This window comes from Pocillopora damicornis, chromosome 14 (genome assembly GCF_964200805.1).
Source record: "Pocillopora damicornis chromosome 14, jaPocDami1.2, whole genome shotgun sequence".
NCBI lineage: Eukaryota > Metazoa > Cnidaria > Anthozoa > Scleractinia > Pocilloporidae > Pocillopora > Pocillopora damicornis.
In genome coordinates, this window is record NC_142683.1 from 5,836,485 (window position 1) to 5,858,449 (window position 21,965).

At 39.4% G+C, this 21,965-nt stretch overlaps 1 protein-coding gene across 1 annotated transcript; it reads left to right on the forward strand.

Annotated features, from left to right (window-relative positions):
- Nucleotides 1-913: 913 nt before the first annotated feature.
- LOC113687080 (polycystin family receptor for egg jelly) lies at nucleotides 914-21,380 on the forward strand. Its single transcript, XM_089193116.1, has 18 exons — nucleotides 914-1,015; nucleotides 3,177-6,356; nucleotides 6,690-6,799; nucleotides 7,488-7,543; nucleotides 8,077-8,219; nucleotides 8,799-9,561; nucleotides 10,111-10,513; nucleotides 11,136-11,333; nucleotides 11,993-12,163; nucleotides 12,606-12,731; nucleotides 12,869-13,066; nucleotides 13,390-13,644; nucleotides 13,996-14,265; nucleotides 14,812-15,261; nucleotides 15,803-16,039; nucleotides 16,787-18,211; nucleotides 18,679-18,847; nucleotides 19,191-21,380. The coding sequence occupies exons 2-18, from the start codon at nucleotides 3,266-3,268 to the stop codon at nucleotides 21,041-21,043; spliced, it is 9,918 nt and encodes a 3,305-aa protein (XP_089049242.1). The 5' UTR covers nucleotides 914-1,015; nucleotides 3,177-3,265; the 3' UTR covers nucleotides 21,044-21,380.
- The last annotated feature ends 585 nt before the right edge of the window (nucleotides 21,381-21,965 follow it).

Below are 21,965 nucleotides of genomic sequence, written 5' to 3' on the forward strand. Positions count from 1 at the left end.
CCTGCCACAATGATTCGCGCAGCGTGTTATGCGCGACATGCGCTTGACCTCCCGTTTGCAAACTGTTGCGAGATGTTTGAAAATGCTAAAATATCATTTTTGTAGCAATATTTACAACACGATCCAACAAGGCTGCAACATGCCGCGTTGAAATATTGCGTACGTTTGACTGGGCCTTAAAACAGGCTTGTTGATCAATTCATATCCATATCAACAAAAATGTTTTCCTCGCATTAATAACAACGCACACGAATGTACTCGAATATCAAAAGAGAAGCTGTAATTTTTTTTATATTTGCAAATTGTGAGCCAATTTCTCCTATCGAAACAGACGATGTAAAGCATTTTGAACATTTTTCCTGTTTACGGTGGACTTTTCCTTGTTATCATTTTCTGAAAAATGATACTTATTAAACTTCAAGCGATACCTTTGAATGATGCGGTGCGTCATCGAATAAATGGACTACTATGTTAGAAGTAATGTTTACTGACGTCACGGAGATGTGTTCACATTCAACCGGCTTATCAGCAGGTGGTTGGGAATTTGAGCCCGTGTGCTTTAGTCAGCGACATCCATTAGGCCACATTTTTAAATTAAAGATACCTTGTTTTGAAATAAATTACTTAACATAAAAAAAGAATTAGTCACGGGTAATCTCAAGAATCTCCCCTTTCCAATGATCAGATTAAGGTTTATGCAACATTAAGGTAAATTTTGCTCCCCTTGTCGGCTGTTAACAAAAGCGGAACTATTTTTATGCTAAATGTAGTTAGTGATGACGCCCTACTGAACAGTTTCTTACAGAGTTTATGCGGGGTGCCTGAGGGCTTCACACAACAATTGTCATCATTCCATGTGATACAGATCTAACAGGAAAATCTTTTCTTGATGACCTAAATAGGTGTTTTGTTTACGAACTCGACCAGGCGCAGACTCGGCCATCATGCATGATTACAGATTTTAATGGATAACAAAGTGTGCACAAGAGTCGCGAAAGTTCACTCAATGATCAAGGTATTATGAAGCAAATAACTTATATCTACTCTATTAGATTAATCTACAATGGGGCTGGGTTAGGTAGTATTTTTAACTTCCATAAAACACAAATTCTATGAAGTCAAAATTTTACCTCAGTGAGGTTGGTTCAAGCACGTCGTTTTGACGTCAAAAAAAAAAAACGGCAAAAATAAACTTCGCCTCGGGTAACTTATGTTTTACTCCAGTTGGAAAATATTCTTATTCCGAGTAAATGCTTTCATAAAGAGGGCAAGTTACTAGAGAAACTGTGGTGCTGCGTCGGTGGGAGAATATAACAGGGTAATTTAGTAAATTGGCCACCGTAAAAATTTTCAAAGCTGACGTTTCGAGCATTAAACCTTCATCGCTCTGACGAAGGGCTATCACTCGAAACGTCAGCTTGAAACTCTTTACGGAATGCTTTCAAAGGTGCGTTAAAAAGGCCGGTATCTGACGGTAATATGTTCCATTTTTACCGTTAGCGTAGAGGTCGTCTGGATATAGGAGTTGATATGACACGTGTCATGCAGCAAAATTACAATATTTCTCATATCAAGTGTGAACATTTTTCCCCTATTATTCTGGCAAGACAAAACGAAACGGGACCGTGCGAAATGCGTCTCTCTCCTTGCAGAGATAGGTAAATGTCTTAGGTGTGTTCTGCTGTAACTGTAATGAGAAATATTGTATTGAATAAATTATTTAGAATGTTCTAGCCAGTAATAAGCATAGGCTCATCGTACGTGTTTTCTTTCACTCATGATAAACTCTTAATGTTTCAATTGTTTATCTAGCTAGGATGGCTTAGGTCATGCGAAAGTGGAACTGCTTAACGAAAAAGCGATAACTTGAAGAAAGTTACGAGAAATTATACTGCTTCGCGACAGAACGAAAATAATTCTTACTCTCGGTCATTAACGGCCATTTAAAAAACCACTCGTTACTCATAAACAATATATCTTATTTTCGAATGCTTTACGGATGAAAAAAATGGTACGTAAGTAGAAAAGTACATATCATGAGGAATTTAAGTCGGGATGAGTTCTAAGCCTGGTGTGACCATTTTTCTGTACGGTCATTCTATATTTGTTTCATATGTTCATGGCTAATCCAGGCTCACAAACAGTTAATTTTGAATAATTGATTAAAATTTCCAGTCGATTACCCTTTTAGAATGGATAATTTGGCCGTGTCCTGCTTGCGACCAGGCTTTGTCTCAACTGTAAATATAAATACGCGTCAATTCATTTAGTGGTTAACAGCTCGAACAACTTTTATGATTCACGGTTCAAATAAGCAATTTAAGGTGACTAACAGTTCAAAATAGTTGTTTGAACTTCTTGGAATGGTCAAAGCTGTAAGCATTGATTGACTTTCAGGTTCCTTTTGTTTGTCAGTCATAATAACTTCGGTACGAAGAAAAGATCAATTAACATCGCCTAAGATTAAACAAAAACCGTAGGACGTATGCCGTAAAAACATAATTTCATTACGAGAAGCCTTTAACATCCATGTTCAGAAGACGGCTCGCCCTGGGTTCGGAATCGAAAGGTGTACATATATTTTCCACTATCGTTTACCCAACGAAACATCGTGAAATCTCAGTCTACCTTGACATTCTTTCGTCTTTTGAGAACATTTTTTGGGTAAGTATAAAAAAGTTGAAAATTTTTCGGGGGTTTGTGTTGAGACAAGTAAGGAAATGATTCCTTCTATCATCTAATTTAACCCCAACAATGGGTTTCGAATGGGGTAACGCGTTGTAGGTCGCTAGCAGTTACCTTACAGAACTTCATAAAAGTTCTGTGTAGCCCCAGTGGCTAAGTTGCTTAACGGCTGGAGACACCCTCGAGCACTACTGCACATATAGCGCCAAAGACAGTTGGAGAAAAAAATTGTATACACAACTTTAGAATTATTGCCAAATATTTGTCCGTGAAAAAGCAAACAATAACTCCGAGCTGTTGCCGAAACAATACTCTTTTCTTTTAATTTCGCAGGTTTGTCCCTTATCTATCCCTTGATTGCGTTTTACTTTGTCAATTTAATTAGCACATATTCTCTATCAAGCGCTGTTACATTTCAGTCTTACACAGCTTTGTACTGAAAGCCGAAGCTCCTCAGAAATCTAACTGCCAAGTGATTGTTTTCGTTACAGAACGGTCAACTAATGTCGAGCAACTGATTTGTTTTTGGGTCGTGGCGTACCTGATTGGCAGACGTTACGTTCTCATCTTTCTGATAACCATGTTCTTGTTTACAAGACTTCAACTTATTTCAGCATGGCTGATTGTGCAAGCAACGACAAGTTTAGAACGTCAAGTAACTTACACCGAGCATCCAACAACAACCGCACATCAAGTTTTTACAGCTCTGCAATCCTACTCAACTGTATCAAAAGCATTGGACGCGTCTATGAAGGAACCAGTAACGGCTCGATCTCCAGATGTAGCTTCACAGGTAGACCAGCAACGGCGATATCAACCAGCAATACTTGTGGTCGATACAAGTAACACAACTGTGGCTACACACAATCAGACTGCATCTATAGAAACGTTTAATGTTGTGTCTGAAAACAACTCCACCGGAAAACAACAGCTAGTAAGTTTACAGTCTCACAAGAGTTCTAAAGAGCAGCCTGCATCAGCGTCCTTAGATAGTCCCAGTGGACAATCAAGAAAAGAAGCAGATCAAGAAACGTCCATTTTAAGAGCGACAGAACAGAAGACAACGGTCGTACCTGATATGTATTTGGCCCCTAGAATACAACCAACAACTTTATTGACTCTTAAAAATACAACTCAGTTACAAACAACAGTTTCATCCTACGCTATTGCGACCAATACAGCGGTGAATTCTACCACTGAGCATGTTCAAGACGACGACACTCCAAGGCTGATATCCCTAATACAACAGGCACATGCAATCCTGGATCATCAAAATATAAATAGTTTGCCAAAGAATAGCTCCTATGAAGAGCAGATACCTACGCCTTCAAGCACCGCTGAAGAGCAAGGAACGGCTGTGCCTAACGCGCTTTCAACTCCACAATATCAAACGACAAATCCAGTTTCACACAACAGTTACGCTGAAAAATTATTAACATCAGTTTTTGGAACATCAACAACCTTGGCATCAGTACACCGAACTAAGCAGCAGACAACAACAGAAGCACAACCACAGTTCCAAGTAGATTTCCAACCGGTCCCCTTACCAGCTGTTATCCTTCGAGCACCAGAGCCAATAACAACTGAGGGTTCTGTTGTTAGTTCCGTTGAAGAACATAAATCTATTCATTCGAGCACTGCTGAAGTGCAAGCAACTTCTGTGACTAACGTACATCCAACTCCACAATATCAAACGACGAATATAGTACAATCATTACCTTTACATCCTCGAAACAGTTATACAGAACAGTCAAAGATGTTTGAGTCTCAGCTGAATCCATCTCCACAGATTGCGTCTTTGATTGCTGGTGAGCCATTATCGTCAGTGGACCAGGTAAATTTAACTCAGGAACAACTAAATATCACATCCTATGGGCAACCAAGGCCAACAACTAGTACACCTCATGAAGTTTCCTTTAACCAAATCTCATCTTTGTTACCCCAAAATACTTCCATTGGGCAGAAAATATCATCATTGGACCAGCCAGCCACATCCTTGAGACATCAAAACACCATTTCTCTAGCTCAAAATAAGTCCTTTGAACAACCCAAAACCCTTACATCCTTCAACGGTTACCCTTTAGAGATTCATTCCTCTATATCTCAAAACATTTACCCTAGTCGCCCATTATCACCAGTGGTGCAGCTACATTCAACTCTGGAACAAAAAAATAGCACTTCTCTGGTTCAAAATAGTACCCAGTACGGCAAGCCAATAACCGTTACTCCACTCAAAGGTTCTTCTGCCAATCTTCCATCTTTGACACTTCAAAACAATTCAACTACTCAGCCATCATCGGTAGTGGATCAGGTGACTTCAGCACAGGAACAACGCAATAACACCTCTCTCACTCAGACTAAATACCATGGGCAATCAGTGACAGTTAAACCCTACGAAAGTACCCTTGCCAAGGTTCAGACCATGGTTTCTTCAAACAGTTCCTCTCTACAACCATTATTATCAGTGGAAAAGCTAACTTTACCTATACAAAAACAAAATTTCACATTTATGGTTCAAAATGGTTCCAATGGACAGCCAACAACTGTTTCATCTCACTATACTTCCTCTGCCCAACTTTCTTCAAGGAAACGTCAAAACAGCATTTTGGAACAGACAAATGAACCTTACGTAAACTCAACTCCAAAACTACAACCACTGCCTTCACTGTTTCAAAATGATTCTGCTGAACAGTTAGCAACGACTTCAACTAAGCCGTATTCTACTATAAAGTTAGCATCTTTGATTACAAAAGATAATTACACTGAGCAGCCACTATCCATTATGCACCAGGGAAATACAACTTATGAGCAGCAACCTACAGCGCTGATATATGGTGGAAAACCAACAACCGATTTATTTGACGTTGGCTCAAAGGTACAAAATGCAACTCTGATACCTTACAATGGCAATACTGAACATATTTCAACTTCTGCGTCTCGGCAAAATCTTTCGATCAAACTTTATTCGTTGATTCTCCAAAGCAATTCCGCTGAACAACCGTCACCACCTGTTCATCAAACAAAATTAGCTGAGAAATCCCTTTCTCAGGACAGTCCTTTTGGCCTGAAGCCAACATCTGCCGAATCTCAAGCGAACTCCTTTGTGCAACTGACAATTTTTATTCCTCAAAACAATTCCATTCCCATTGAAATACCACCATCAGCCCTTCATCAGACAAAGTTAACCGTGGAGCAGAAAGTCACAACTGCATTGCAACCAACAAATCTTGTCTCCCAAAAATATTCTGCGGAACAGTCGATGACGGTGTCAGCTTCTATACAATCAAATTCCCTGCGAACAACGTTGGCTCATAAACACACTGTTGAGCAAAATTCATCAGTTATCCATCAAGATAATTCGACGATACTAAGATCGCCAAATAAGAACTCTTCTTGGCTTTTTGCCTCACCTGTACTTGTTGTAAATTCCACCCTTCAGCAAAAGTTTACGTCGACGTCCACAAATGACGACGAGTCTACTCCGAAACCTTTTACTTTACTGCCTGAAATCAGTTCTTCAGAGCACAAATTTAAAAGGACAAAATTTAGTGTTCATTCATCTTTACAAGAGAAAAATTCAACCAGCTTCACTGTCCAAACAACAGCAGCTTCAAGTCAATTTTACTCAACTCAACAATCAACAGCAATTACATTGCCACTGTTACGAAAAGGTAAGAAGTTGCTAAAACAAAGAGAAAGAAAAAAATATTGAATAATATGCTTAGGAAGAAGTATTTTTTTTTATCGTGGTGGATCACTCTTGTTCCAACAAACTTTAAAAGAACCTAGTCAATGCAGGGAAGCGGAAGCGCTCGCCTGGGGAAGAAAAACTCTAAACTCCTTTGAATTCATGCCTCCCAGACCATGAAACTTAACTTCTGTCAGGAGCGATCCACTCAGCTTACTCATGACTTTTTGCCCTTGTCCAAGCTTTTTAGTTCTTCTAGAAGTAATATCTCAGTTAACGATTTATTAAATGAGTATAATTTTCTATTTTCCTTTAGTGACAACTTTGCGATTTGTCTTTTTGTTGAAAAACGTTGATTTTGACTTTGACCTTTTCGACGACTCCTCTGCAACCTATGAAAGTTTAGAGGCAAACGTAACAAATGAGGTAAGACAAGATTGGTTTCTTGAAGAGGATAGGACAACCTTAGTCAGATTGCTCTATGAAGCTCATAAATTAGCTCATCCTTAACTGACACTTGAAGTAAGAGCATTCTTAAAGCGTGTGTTCGAAATACAGGGATCAGCTCTACTTTGGGTGGTCAATGTGTTCTGTATTTTGTTTTATTTTGAGTAACTCAACATATTCTGACTTACGTAAATAATCCAAGCGGATTGCTCAACAGAAGATCAAAATGACTCAAAAGTCGCTTTGACGTAAAGAAATATCAAATTTTAGGAAGATTGCATCCTGCGTTATTAAACTTTGTATCGAAGAGACATTTTATTTTCATGTCACTTGAATTGCTTCAGTTATCAGATCTAGCTGATCTTCAACAGAAAGTGGTTCGACCTTGCAAGTATAAACAAGAATCGAAACATCAATCCCCTGATTTTTCGCTGTGGAAACAATCGAAACCGCTACGCTTCCGTGACGGAAGCTGCGCAGTTTCGATTGTTTTCCTGTCATACCGTCTGAAATATGCGCACGCATTTTCTGCGCAGTCCCCTGGGCCATCAGAACTTGTTGTGTCAGTTCATATCATAAAAGGAAAACTCCGAGAAAAAGTACGCGGTATGCGTACGACAGAGCCACGATTTTACATATGTTCATTTCTACCGTGATGTTTTTACAGATTTTATCACGTCTTGGGTCACATGGTGTCACGACCTTCAAGATTCTCTCTATGAAGTAAGAGCAGCTGCCTTTCTTGCATGTATCTATATTGAGACCAGAAGTTTTTCAGAGTGGAATGTTTCGAATATGTGACGTAATTATCATGTTTGGTGTTGGCTTTTTCGTTAAAAATATTCGCAGTCTCAGGGGGAATAAGTGACATACTCTGCTTTATATTGAACAGTTTAAGCTTCAGAGTAACAGCTGATGGTTTAAAGCTGTGGTCTGGATGAAAGTAAATCTGTAATACTCAAAACCCTAATATCAGTATGCATATTCTCCAAACTGTTCTCTATCACGAGCTTCTTCACTCGGTAATCATTTCCTTTATTCTCGTAACCTGAATGTTTGATTCAGGGTTCACTCTTAAGGGTAAAATTTTTAAAAAGACTGTCGATGATTAAATTCATTTATGTTTTGAAACTTGAGCACAAGTCATTACCATAATTGAGTGTCTTGGAAGTGGCTCGAAGAAACTGATTAGTCAATTTGCCAATACGCTGTTAGTCGAAAGCTTCATATTCCATTCTGTTTCCTTGATCTAACAGACCCGGAAGCGTGGAAGTAACCGCGGTCTTAATTCTTGAAAATGAATACGACACACCAAAGGTTCAAGAACAATTAAACAAGTTAAACAAGACCAGTAAATTGGGGAAGATAACTTGGACTGCGCTTTACTGGGGTGTGGAAGGTGCGTCACTAATTTCTTTAATGCAGTGATGTGTCAATGAGGATGTCAACGCTAGCCTAGGTCAATGCTAATGCAACTATGCATTACTGATGTTGTCGAGTCGTTCCTTTGTGGAGGGATTCTGAAGAGTCTCTAGAAAGGATTCGATGCCCCACGGTTATCCCAATCTGGAGCCTGTTTTAAACCAAAGCATGCCGTTTTCCACACCTACTTTTAGAACCTGCCTCTAAAACCCCTTCTATTTTGGAGACCTGACACCAATGCTGAGTCAAATTTGGCGAAGTTCAACCGTTAACTCAATGATCTATTTTCGTTCACTTGAGAACCAAACGATTTAAGACCAAAGTAGTCACAATGGCTAAAATCTCTGCACTGAACCCGTTTCCGGGCAAAAGACGACGCAAAAACCAGACATTACTGGGCAGCTCATTCCAGCATAGATTCTGTAAAGGAGCACCCCCAATCACTCAGAGATGTTTTTGTGAAGTGTTGTTTGCTGTTACAATTTAAACTGCCCGTAACCTTGTAACCAGACACTAAATATTTAAAAACTCTTTAGCATGCCTTATTCTCTCACAGATAAATCTTGCATTCCTCCAGAAGTCAGAATAACTAATTTACCAGAGAGAAGAGCGAGACAATCTGCTGTTTCCATTTTGCGTTCCAAAGATTTTATCATCCAGGCTACTGTCGGAAAGGCGGAGTGTAACTCTTCACAAGCACTACAGTTTGCATGGTATCTATTCAAATATAAGGTTAAAGCTTCAGGAAAGGTTCAGATACAGGATACAGTTCTCTTGGATTCAAGAATTACAGAGTGGACCTTACAAAAACGGACACTTGATTACGGGCAGTACTACGTGGATATTAGAGCAACTTACTCAAACCAACCTTCTGTAATAAGCAGTTCTTTAGGATTTTTCAAAATTAGCAAGTCTAAACTTATCGCCGACGTTGCAGGAGGGAACAAAGTCACGAGAGGAAAGGTAAATCCCATTTTATTAGACGGATCAGCCTCCAGAGATCCAGACGTAGAGTCTGGTAACCATGCATCGATGCATTTCACGTGGCTGTGTAAGAAACGTCAAGAGCACTTTCCCAATGGTTCGTTGGACTCACCACCAGTGATTAACAACTCTCTGGGCCCTGGTAGTGGTGGATGTTTTGGAACCGGTGTTGGAAAACTAAACTCCAATAGTTCAATAGTGGAATTGGACACGAGTCAGATGACTGTTGGTGAGATGTACGACGTCAAGCTCATCGTTACGAAGGATAACAGAATAGACGACTTCACTCAAGAAATTAAGATTGTCATCGGTAATCCACCACAAGTGACTATCAGGTAAGCACGTATAAGAATTAATACCTTTATTCTATTTTGAAATGTTTTGGCCATTCGAAACGAATTTTTAATGAATTGGTGTCGTTTGACGATGAGAATTCATTCTGCTAACTCATTGTCAAATTTTTTAACCATAATCCTGAGCATAACTGTCGGGAAATCGATTTCACAGGAATTTATATATATATATATATATATATATATATATATATATATATATATATATATATATATATATATATGCCACTTGCAGTTTTAGTGAACATATTGCCACATTCCTTAAAAAAATTTTATTGCTCCATCTTTGGAACTGTCATTTTAAAGGCTGGGCGGTTGCCCTCTAAATATTTTAAAAGCCTGACTGCTCAAAGCAAGCTTACAATGTATACTAGCAATGCATGCGTGCAATGCATTTGTGCAAATTGGTGGTTGAGAAAGGCGTAAGTATTGTGTGTTGTATAGATTTAGATAAGCAACAACAAAAACAACAACAACAACAACAACTGCGATACCACATTCTTTTGCAACTTCATTCCCATTATATCATAGATGCTTAATTAACTGCGAGAAGATGGCAAGCGCCTCTACAAGAATCAGCATCGCAACTACGTGCAAGGGATTAGCGTGTCAGACAGCAACCTACAGCTGGCAGCTTGTCATTGTAAATGCCATTGGACATGAGCTCCCAGGAAATATCCTGACCCGTAACATGACAGAGACTGATATGGATCTTCCTGGTATCATTATTAAAGCAAATCAACTGCCTCCACTCGTTGACAGTGAGTGGTTTTATCGACTGAAAGTCTGGGTCTCGCAAGACCACGGACCCGCTGGAAATGCAGCTTATCAATTCAGAGTGAACGCTCCGCCAAGCTCCGGAAATTGCACTGTGACTCCGAAGAGTGGACAGGCGTTGAAGACGGCATTTTCATTTTTATGCTCTAGTTGGCAGGTGAGAAATAAATTGCCTATTCCTGAGGGCAGATAAAAATGAAATTGCCTGTTCCTGACAGACTTCTCTTGCACGACGACCAAAAACATAAAGAGCAAAACTTACCAACCTTTCAAGCAATCCTTTGACATGCGACTTCACATGAAAGCCACACTTCACCAGGAATTCCTAACCAAATCTGATCTTTCATTGTTGGTAAATTTTTCTTCCCGCAGTTTCCTCCTGCACACTTTCAGGCTTTCATTCTAAGTTAAGAAATGAATCAATAAAAGTAGTCAATCGATTCTTTCATAAGTTAAATGAAAAAAAGTAAACCGAAGAAAGTGATGGCATTAGAGAGACTAATGGAAGTTCTATGCGATAGAGTTTCCGTGTGAATGATTCATGTTGTGTAGTGCTAGATGTCACTTTTATGTAAAGACACCATACCAATACCTCTACTTCTCTATCAAGTCCCTCGCCATCAAAATGAATGAGGAATTCCCACGTCTCATGAACAAAGAGCTGAAATCAATACCCCAGGCTAAACAGGGATAAACTGAGGAGAAATCCTGGCACAAATGATCATTGATCCCCGGTTTGAAACATTATACAAAGATTATACATTAGTTATTTTTTTAAGGATCCACACCAACCTCTGACGTATCAGTTTCATTACAAAACGGACCATGGCTTGTACACCGTCGTGCAATACGGGTCTACTGATCACGTGTCAACAGTGCTTCCCTCGGGAAAGAGAAATGGTGGATATATCATTGATTTTGAAATTTTGATAACAGACAGTCTGTCGGCTTCCAGCAACTATGTTCTCCACGTAAAGGTGATTGTTTTAGTACTTGCTAGCTCTGTCTGAAGTTACAAAGTATTGTAGAAAATGTTTACCATTGTTTGAGTTCAAAGGATACGATAATCAGAGTAAGATGTAAATTTTCCACGGAAAAACTTGAAAACTTTTGAAAATTCGAATTACTAGCAACTCGAACTCTTAAGGAAGGTCAGGTAATAAAACATAATTAGGATATTTCCCTGAAACATAAACAAGTAAACTGTGTAATTTCCAAACTGGATGCAATTTGCAAACATTCTGTTTAATGATTTTTATTTGTGTTTTGTTTATTTTTCGTTTTTATTGCTTGCCTGTTTTTCTGTTAATCTCTCAGTTTCTTGTCTATCAGCGAAACCCCTTTCGAATCACTTTGCGCTACTCTATCGTGTCAGGTCACAATGGCGTGGGGGGAGGAGGGGAGGGGGGGGGGAGGGGGGCCAAACTGTGTCAAAAAGAGGATACTCAACAGTTTTTGCAACCTGAATATTGTAGGTTGTTTGCCTTTAAAAGAGCTTTACAAAGAAGGAAGGGGGCCCGGGGTCACGGGCATCCCAGGACCCCTCGTCCCCAACTTAGCCCCAGTGTGATAGTTGATCAAGGGGAAAATTAGCTTTAGTTCACAGGAACCCTATATTGCCGTATCGTGTTCTTAGGTCGAGCCACCGCCTGCTAACGACAGTCTCAGTGGACTCGCAGTTGGAAACAATAGTCAGTTTAACACTTTGGTCAAATCAGGGAATATTATAGGTGCTACACAACTAGCAAATGCTGTGCTAGGAACAGTCGAGGAATCAAATTCTACGTCGACCGAGGACAAGATAGAGGTATCTGTGCCTATTATCCTCTCAAGCTATTTGTGACCGTGTATTCGCAACGTTTGGGTCAGGGTCATGGGTAGTACTGCCTGACGTTTCCAAGCTTGACCGGAAGTCATCTAAAGTCAACTTCTCGCTCAGAATGGGTTGAATTTTCAAAAATTTAGAATTACTACAAAAAATATAGGAATACTATTTAACTGAATCAAATTTTACAACTGCGGGTTTAAAGACATTTCTCTCCTCTTCCTTTTTTTCCTTTTTTTTTTACCAAAGAAGGAGAAAGGCTGTTGATTTGAAAAATGTTTTGACTTCGTTTGACGAACAGCACCGTATTTTGTTACCAGTTTTTCTCTTTAAGAAGTACTGAAGTGGCACGGGGAAGGGGGTTAAATGATCCTTAGTAAAGGTGTTATTCAACGTTAGGCTAAAGGTTCTATCGGTATTTCAGATTAAAGACTCTATTGTGCGAAGTGTGTCAAATATTCAAGTAAACAATCTACAATCCTTGACTCAAGTGACGTCTGTGATCGCACGAGCCACACTGGAACCGAGTGAGGTGACATTTGATACACAGGTATTTACAGCTCTTAAAGGTCTTATTGTCTCAATTATATGATTGTCTCAAAGAAAAGGGGTAGCTGAATATTATTCTAACGTTTGACGTTCATCGACTGTGAGACTTCTGAAAACAATCTTTCATCTATCTTTTAGGATCTTGCTCTGCAAACCTTAAGATCCATGACGTCATTGTTACGAAGCAAGACCAAAGAAGATTACGGTTCAGAGTCTGTCTTAGTTGAACAAGGCGGGGAGAACCTGGTACTGAGTCTGGGTAACATTCTTAACTCTGCTGCTCAGAAGGCAAGTGTGATCGAAAGGACAGCGGAGACATCGGAAATACGATCCAAGGTGAATACCTCGTTTCATTTTTTTCTGAGCATTCTTTGCTGAATGTGTCCAATCGCTGATTGATTTGTTGGCTCTTTCCCTGTTTCTTTGTGCGTTCTTCTTGGTGTTTTCGTCAGTTTGTTCATTCATTTAGACAGTTTCCATCCATTTGTCCATCCATTAGTTCATTTCCTCTTTCATTTAACCCTTCATTCTCACCTCCTCCTTCACTTTCCATTTTTCTCATTCTCACGGTGCATGTGTCTCTTCAACACGAGGTCCGACACTTAAACCAAACACAAATATATACCACCTTTCCATGTTTTTTTTTTCGTTTTTAACAGAGTGAAAATGTCTCGAAAGACACAGCGAAGCTTATCGATGATGTAAGCGTTGCTCTCCTATCAAAAATGTTAGTGGACCAGGAACCCAACCGCGTGCAAACACAGTCCTTGAGCATGGTGCTCAACAGACTTAGTCCCAAATCACTGGAAACAGCGACAAATTTTACTGACGATCCTTATTCAGGAGAGTTCAAATTTTCTTTTAACGCCATAACCGACGAGAGAGCGAGAGATGCTGAGTACATCGACAGTGTGGTAAGCAAATTGAGTTTCTCTGAGAGTTTTGAATGATTTTAAATTTGTAGTTATGTATAGTTTACTTCTTAGTTTCGTAGGAGAAAATTGGTTTGTCAGATATATTTCGGATACCATTCCCTTCTTATCAAAGAGACTATCACACAAGAATTTTTATCAGTCTTTCCAAAACATGCATTTCTCTTACCCAGTTCTTTAAGGATTTCTTTGCGAAACTTATCTGACTGGCTACTTTTTGGCGGTTGCTTTTACAATATATGTCTCAAGGGTACTATGTACCACCTTTAAGCCCGAATCGACGCAAAATGCTGCTATAAAACACAAAGTTGGTTTTTCTTATTTTTCTATCAGATGACTCTGAGTACATTCAATCCTTTCACGTGGGACGACAGTGCAGCCCGTGTTAATTCTAACGTCCTCAGCTTGACCATCAAAAACCACGAAGGTCAGACTTTATCAGTGAAAGATAGTAACGAATATATCGAGATGAAGATTCCACGTGAGGGCAATTTTCTGCCCGAAGGAAGTGGCTTGTATTTTACTAAACCCAGCAGTGAAGGAAAGATGCAATACCATGTAGTGAGTTTGCAGCATGCGGACGGTAACGCTGTGAGATTTCGAGTAAGTATTATGACTTTAAAATGAACAACTGATTGTGGAGGAGAGAATACGAAGACATCTTTCTTTAGAGGGAGGGTGCGTTCAGCTTATGAGCAATATCTTTCAGAGAGCAGAAAGTGGAGGCGAAAACTGGATATGTGTTGGTTGATTAGAAGAGATGCTTAAGGAGGCTGAAATGTTTTCTTTTTAAGATGCTGTAAGGATAAAGGGTGCACATTGGGATTTACCGCTCTATAGTGCATTCGAGAAGTTTGTGAACCCGAACCAAAGTGATCATAGCGAAAATCCCAAGAATAGAGAATTGCAAAAAAGACTTATATGAGGCTTATATCAAGCAAGCAGCCAGAGGGTTAGGACAGAGCGAGTGATCAAGACTAGGAGACTAGCTCTCGTTTTGCAACTGAGTGGTTAAAGGAGCGGTATTTTTCTTCTACACCAGTCCATAATATAGTGATTAAATGCAGCGTAACCCAGGAACACCTTTGATGCTCAATTGGGAATTTCTTGAGACTAAAATGGTTATTCGTCAAATCACTATTCTTTCAGATCAAACCAAGTGAAGGCAAAGTCATCTTCAAAGTATTCGTGCGATATGGCTGGCGACCAACTGTCACAGAGCATGATGTATCGAGGCAAATTCCGCATCCTTCGTGCTTGAAGTCCTCCCAAGATTCTTACAGCCATTGCAGAAATGATGCGTACGACGTCCTTTTGTTACCTGACAAGGTGAAAAAACCAGGAAAATACTATATTGGCATACTGTACGAAAATGATGAAGGAGAACTTCAGAGTCGACGAAAGAAGCGATCATGTTCCGGAGGGGGCCGCCAAAAGAGATCATGCGTGGAGGTTAAAGAAGCACCAAGACCTGAGAACATCACGGTAAAGCCAGTTTATGACCCAAAGACAGACGTAAACTACTCGTTGAATCTGGTGGAAGAAAACTGTCTGTTTTGGGACAGTATAGAAGAACGCTGGTTATCAAGGGGATGCAAAGTAAGTTTATCTACTATTGTTTAAACCCAATTACATAGACAAGCATCATCCCCTTTTTTTTGCACCTCTTAACTGACCAAACATGAGTTGTCTCAAAATTTGAATGGGAGAAGGAGAGATGTTGAAAGATACTTATGACATATTTCATAGGGTGTGGTTTAAAATAATGGGAAAAGAAGATGTTTGGATATAAAAGATATGCCATCTTGAAATTCCATAGCAAAAGTAATTTCTTAAATGAAGGTTATTGCAAATCATCCTGTTTTCCAAAACATCGGTTGATAAAACCTAAAAATCAATTATGTTGTAAATTGTCTTGCGTCGTGTTACACATGAAGTCGTAGCCTATTTATTATAATGACGATAATCCTGTTCAAAAATGCAATCTCTGAAGACTGGTGCAAAAATTATTTCCTTTTCAACTGTTCCTTCCCTCACAAATATTATATTACGACGGGATTTTGGTTCTAAGGAATTCGAGTTATTCCTATCTTTTCGATATGAAAATGATTTCATCCTTTTACCCTTTGATCTTTTGCAGGTAGGCCCAGGTTCAGAGGTTTCATCTTTACATTGTTTGTGTAATCATCTGACGTCATTTGGTGGAGGTGTCCTAGTGATGCCGAACAAGCTAGATTTTGATGTAGTCTTCTATGAACTCACGCGCCTCCATGAGACTGGAAATGTTGCCGTCCTTGTCACAATAATTGCAGTACTGCTATTGTACTTTTTAGTGGTAGTATTTGCAAGGAAATATGATAGACAAGATAAGGCCAAAGTATGTAAAAGACAGAACCTACATTTTGTATGAAATAGGGACAGAATTAAAAAGAATGAAATATAATCAGCTGTCAAATTAACAAAAGCCATAAAATCAGAAACGTAACAAAAACCAATCAAGCGGAAGTAAGAATGATTGATACATTAATGATGATAGGAACAAAGAAAGAGTTTTCATTTTATTAGCACAAATCAGTCAATTTGTTACCATGATTACCCAAAATTGGAGAAGAACATGGTCTCGACGGTTCGATGCCATCACATCAGGAATGATGATAATAGTAATGCTTTTCTATATATACTTCTCAGCACGATTTTAACGGAGGTCGATCACAGACAGATGCTAAGCTGTATGGGAAGTTAGGTCCAAAAAAAAAAAAAAAGAAAAACACATCAGCAAAAGGTCGAATCGTAGAAACATTGGTACAACTAAGCGATGCAACATTGCAGCTTCACTATTTTGTGACAGATCTGACAGTCCCTACGGAATTTCCGCATCATTAAAAACCTAACTCATTTGCAATTTGGTTTCTTCCCTTTATCCTCAACAAATTGTATTCCTTATTGCTTCTTTGTTTCTTGTTTTCATTTTTACTTCCCTATCGAAGGAAGATTTTACAACCTTCAAATGCAAATCTTGCAAAGCTATTTCACTTTCTGCTAATATTTACGGTGATGATATGAGTTAAATATATTGCTAATTCAAACTGATCTTAACGAGTCGCCGCATTTGTTTTATTCTCAGAGTGGTCCAGTTATCCATCTACTTTCTTGTCATGAGGCAAATGACTTTGAGTACCAACTGACATTGGCCACGGGAGTGTGGAAGAATTCTGGGACTGATGCTCGTATCGTTATCATCATTCATGGGAACGAGGCGCAGAATGAACCTCTGATATTGCACAAGAGCACAATAGACTCAAGGACGTTGTTGGCGCGTGGAAACGAGGATACATTTAGGATTCACCTGCCAATGTCACTGGGTGAAATTGAATACATTCGCATATGGCATGATAATTCGGGAAAAGATCCTTCATGGTTTCTAAGCCATGCGATTCTCCTGGATATTCAGACGGGTAGAAAATGGACATTTTTTTGCAACGATTGGTTTGCGCTGGAGAAAGGGGACGGTAAAATAAACAGAATTTTAACTCCTGTTGGTTCGCAGGAGATGCAGACGTTTAGTTATTCTTTGCGATCGCAAGGCTCCAGAGGTTTTTCCGAAGGACACATTTGGCTTTCGGTTGTTACTAAGCCACCGAGGAGTAAATTCTCACGTGTCCAAAGAGCTTCTTGTTGCCTTTGCATACTGTTGTCTGCGATGTTAGCAAATGCCCTGTTCTACCGGACGGACAAAGAGCCAGATCCAACTCTACAAATTGGTCCGTTAAAATTCAGCTGGAGACAAATAATGGTGGGAATTGAAAGCGCCCTGATAATAACTCCAGTAAACTTAATGATTATGACATTTTTCAAGAGGAGTGGCGAGAAAACTCCAAATAAAGTCGACGTGGAAAAACCGAAAAACAGTCCTGCTCCCTTTTGTGACAAGTTGTCAACTACCAGTTCAGGGTATATTCACGACATTGATGTCACGCTAAACGAAAAGAGGTCTTACTTGGATAAAAACTCCCAAAGTCAGACTGATGCCAAGAAGAAATTTATGCTCCCTCACTTCTTTATCTACGTTGCTTGGTTTTTGGTCCTTGTTACTGTTTCTGTGTGTGCCGTTTTTACGTTCTTCTTCAGCTTGCAGTGGGGAAAAGATATTTCGAACCAGTGGCTTTCCTCAATGTTTGTATCTTTCACCCAAGACCTATTTGTCCTACAGCCTTTGAAGATATTGCTTATCATGGTGTTTACAGCTTCTTTGTTTCGCGATAACAATGAAACTGAAACTGTCAGCTACAATAGTGAAGAGAAACTGCAATCACAAATAAAATCTCACGGCGGCAATCAGAGTGTTAAAGTAGAGATGCCAAAAGAGGATGACCTTATACTTGCAAGAGAGAACAGCACAAAGGAGGCAAAGATGTTTTCCTTTTTGAGAGAGCTTCTTGGATATCTTCTGTTTCTCTTTTTGCTTATAATTGTGTGTTACGGTAGCAGAAGTTATCACGGATATCTCATGACTATGGATCTAAAAGATACACTTGGCAACTTTTCTTTGGTAAGTAGCTCTGAATCTTAGGGTAACCGACTGACCCGGTCAGTGTAAACGTCCCTATTCGAACGTCATGGTGATAGGGAGACAGGAATGAGGCAGTGATACGATCAATAGCATTCCACGGCCGGGGCCTGGGTTTGCTTAGAATAGATGAAGATATGGGACGTTTTTGAATTTTTTTCATTACTCCGAAAGTTCCACCAAGCGCATTTAAACTTAGCTAAACGCGATATGATACTGTTATATTCTATTTCAAAGCGAGATTTAACTACTGAAAATTCCCTATACGGAAGGCGAAGTTTATTTCGGAGGTGGCTATTACTTAGCTACACTTAAACACCTGGAACCACACACATTCAACTTTTAATTTATCACGTTATAATTACGCAGAATATTTCTCTTCCTTCCTGGCATGTGTGTCTTTTGGTTCGTGGTCACTGCACATTTTAGAACGTTTTTTTCCTGCCTAGGCTTACGATCCTCCGTATTTCTGGAAATGGCTCCACATTCAGTTTGTGGATGGTGTCTACGGCAGCAACTGGTACAACAACGACAAAATCAAAAAGCAAGAGTACATTGGTAACAAGATGTCTATTCTCTTAGGAATGCCTCGCTTGAGACAACTAAGAATAAAGAAAGGTAAGTATGACATTATTTGAGAACTTTCAATCCTATAAACGTAGAACTGGTAAAAATCATCGTTGTTGTTAATTGTGGTGATTATTTAAAAAAAAGTTCGCAACTTTTTTTCTGTTTTTATTGCAAATATAGCAAATATTAGAACCTAAATCATGGAGAAGAAAAGAAAGAGAGAGAATAAGGAGAAAAATTGGATAATAAAAGAAATAAAAGAATAAAGAGAGGGCAGATTCCTCTGATTATAACAATGAAATCTTGCTCCGGCAACCGGAAAGAGAAGTACACAAGGCAATCAAGGTTGTGAGGACTGTATTCGACAGTAATTTACTTTTTTTTTTAACAGATTCTTGCATTGTTCCAAGGATAGTACGAGACATCATAAACAGGGGCTGCTACGACCTCTATAATTTTGATGAAGAGGATAAAACTCCTGCAAACCTTCCAGGCTGGGAACCCTTCAGTGGTTCTGTAAAATGGGCAAATTTTTCCCAGCTATGCCCGGTACCATGGCAATATGTGCCAAACGAGGAACTATCACCGAGCTGGGGTTACTTCGATGTTTATGACGGAGGTGGTTATGTTGCAGATCTAGGCTACAATAGCAGTACAGCTCAGGCAGTCATCTCCGAATTGATAGAATACGGTTGGATCGACCGGCAGACCCGCGCCGTCCTACTTGAGTTCACTATCTATAACCCTAATACGGGCTACCTAATCATTTCAGCTTATCATTTTGAAATATTGCCCACAGGGTATGGCTATCCTTTTCCAAAGATAGACACTCTTCTGCTGACAAGTACTGAAACAGGCTTTTACGAGTTTTATCTGATTTGTCAGTTCTTATTTATCATGATGGCATTCGTCTTTTTCATCGTAGAGATGTACAAGCTATATCTAGCTAAGTGGACTTATTTAGGAGATGTGTGGAACTGGGTGGAAATTCTACGAATATTTTTGTCGGTACTGGTCGTGGTATTCTACATAATTAAGTCAAAGCTGATGCTTAAACTCGCTGCTATTGTGAAGGAAAACCCATTTGCCACCGTTAGCTTTGGAGAAGCCGTTACCTGGAGCCATGCAGAAACCACTGCTTTAGCCATTGCAGCTTTCCTCACAACCTTGAAACTTCTACACATAATTCGCTTTAATCAGCACGTCTCCATAATGATGTCCTCATTTTGCGTTTCTAGGAGTTTATTGTTGTCCTATTCTGTGATTTTTATCATTATTTTTGTCTCATACGCTCAGATGGGGAAGCTGGCATTCGGCGACCACATTCATGGTTACTCATCAGTCTACAATGCATTGTTTTCTGAAGTTATCATGTGCCTTGGCGGCCAAATGAGATTTCATGAGTTAATAGGAGTTCATCGCTTTTTGGGTCCTTTATACGGTATTTCCTTCCTTGCTCTGATGTCCTTCATTTTTATGAACTTTTTCGTGGCAATTTTGAACGATTCTTTTGAAGACGTCAAAAGCAACACTGATAAACAATCCAAAGAATTTGAGATGGCTGATTTTATTCTAGAGAGAGTGTGTGATATGTTAGGAATTAGCAAGCGAGGGAAAGATGCGGGTCAGAATGCCTCAGTGAGGGAGGATGACGCAGCTTCTACCAATCCCCAGGATAACTTCGATTTTCCTCTAAGAGAAACGTCCGAGGAAAGCGGCTCAAAACCTAACGAAAACTTGAGCGCCAAAGTTAAGCAGACATCCATTAAAAAATCCCCATCACAGCATTTGGCAACCAAGTTAGAGTTCGAGAGACCGATTAGTCCAAAATCTTTAAAAAGAACGCCCGAAACACCCGAAAAGGTTTCTTCAAGTGAGCTTGATTTGGATTCTTCATTAGAACAGCTGTTTGAAAGGATTGGTGTGTTGGCCAGTGATCTCGCTATGGAAGATGAACAACAGGATGCAAAATTGCTCAATGTGATCAGCCAGATCCTTAGAAACAATCATGAAATTCCATGCCAAAGAACGTCATCTAAACTACGTCAGATCGAAGAGCCTTACTCGGTACCAATCACTTCACAAGACAACACTGAATATAACAGGAGCAGTGCGTCAAAGAATTCTTCCGAGGAAGAAATTATGAAATTTATTAGACGCAGATCAACTCGCGAGCTACCAATCCACTTAAAAGTCGGAGGTTTTTACCATCAGCCTCAAAATAATCGAACCGGTGGTAAATAAGAAAAATAGGCTAATCAATTCTGCTGTAAAATTGTGTTTTTCATGGATACATATTTAGCTTATCTCCATCTCAAGAAGAGCTCCATTAACAAAGGTGTTAAACGTATGAACGAAAGTTATAAGAATTAAACCATTAATTTCTCAACATCTATTCTGAGTGCACAAGCGTAAGGATCAGTACAGTGCCTCTTTTGAAAACCAGTCTCGCTTGAACTACATTTTCCATTTTTCGTCTAAGAGGGGGAATTTTGTTAATTATATTATGACTATGCAGAAAGATTGTATAGGATTTATCGACGCACCAATTAATAAATTCTAATAAAACCATATTTCAAGATGTAACAACCCTCCGCAATTGGGGAAATTTTCTTTTTCGTAATGACTGACTTTCGTTGAATAGCCGTTCAAGACGAGAGCAGCGAACAAGTTCATCTGCAGTGAAAGCGCTGGCAGATGCATTTTATGTATGACACATAAAACAGATTTTGCATAAACTTTTTTCGATCCTTTGCTGACATTTGCTATTAATTTTGAATGGTGTAAGGACTCCAAACGATGTCTTATCTGACGAGTTACGAGTTAAGATAACAGAGTCAACGCATTAAGCAGTCAATATTACGAACTTTTTTCTTACCGGCAGAATGTTTCTGGGCATTTTTTTTTTTTTTTTTGGAGCTTCGTACCTTACCGTTTCGAAATGTAGTTATAGTTTTATGTAACAATCTTCTGACTGGCTCGATGGCGACACAATGTAACTCCGATGGCTTGGACTCTCCTTAGGATCCATACCACATGCAACTAAATTTCCCCAGCCAGTTATTTTATCAGTTTTTATGGCTCACTCTTCCTTTCCATCGATTCTGTCATTTGACTCCAGTTGAAACAGGGCTGAAATAGCTGCTGAAAGGCCAGCCTGAGACAA

Excerpts from the sequence above, each read along its gene's own strand:
- LOC113687080 (XM_089193116.1), top strand. The coding sequence starts at position 3,266 with ATGTTCTTGTTTACAAGACTTCAACTTATTTCAGCATGGCTGATTGTG. Across the intron at positions 12,164-12,605 it reads CGACCGAGGACAAGATAGAG|ATTAAAGACTCTATTGTGCG; the intron begins GTATCTGTGCCT and ends TCGGTATTTCAG. Across the intron at positions 16,040-16,786 it reads ATAGACAAGATAAGGCCAAA|AGTGGTCCAGTTATCCATCT; the intron begins GTATGTAAAAGA and ends TTTTATTCTCAG.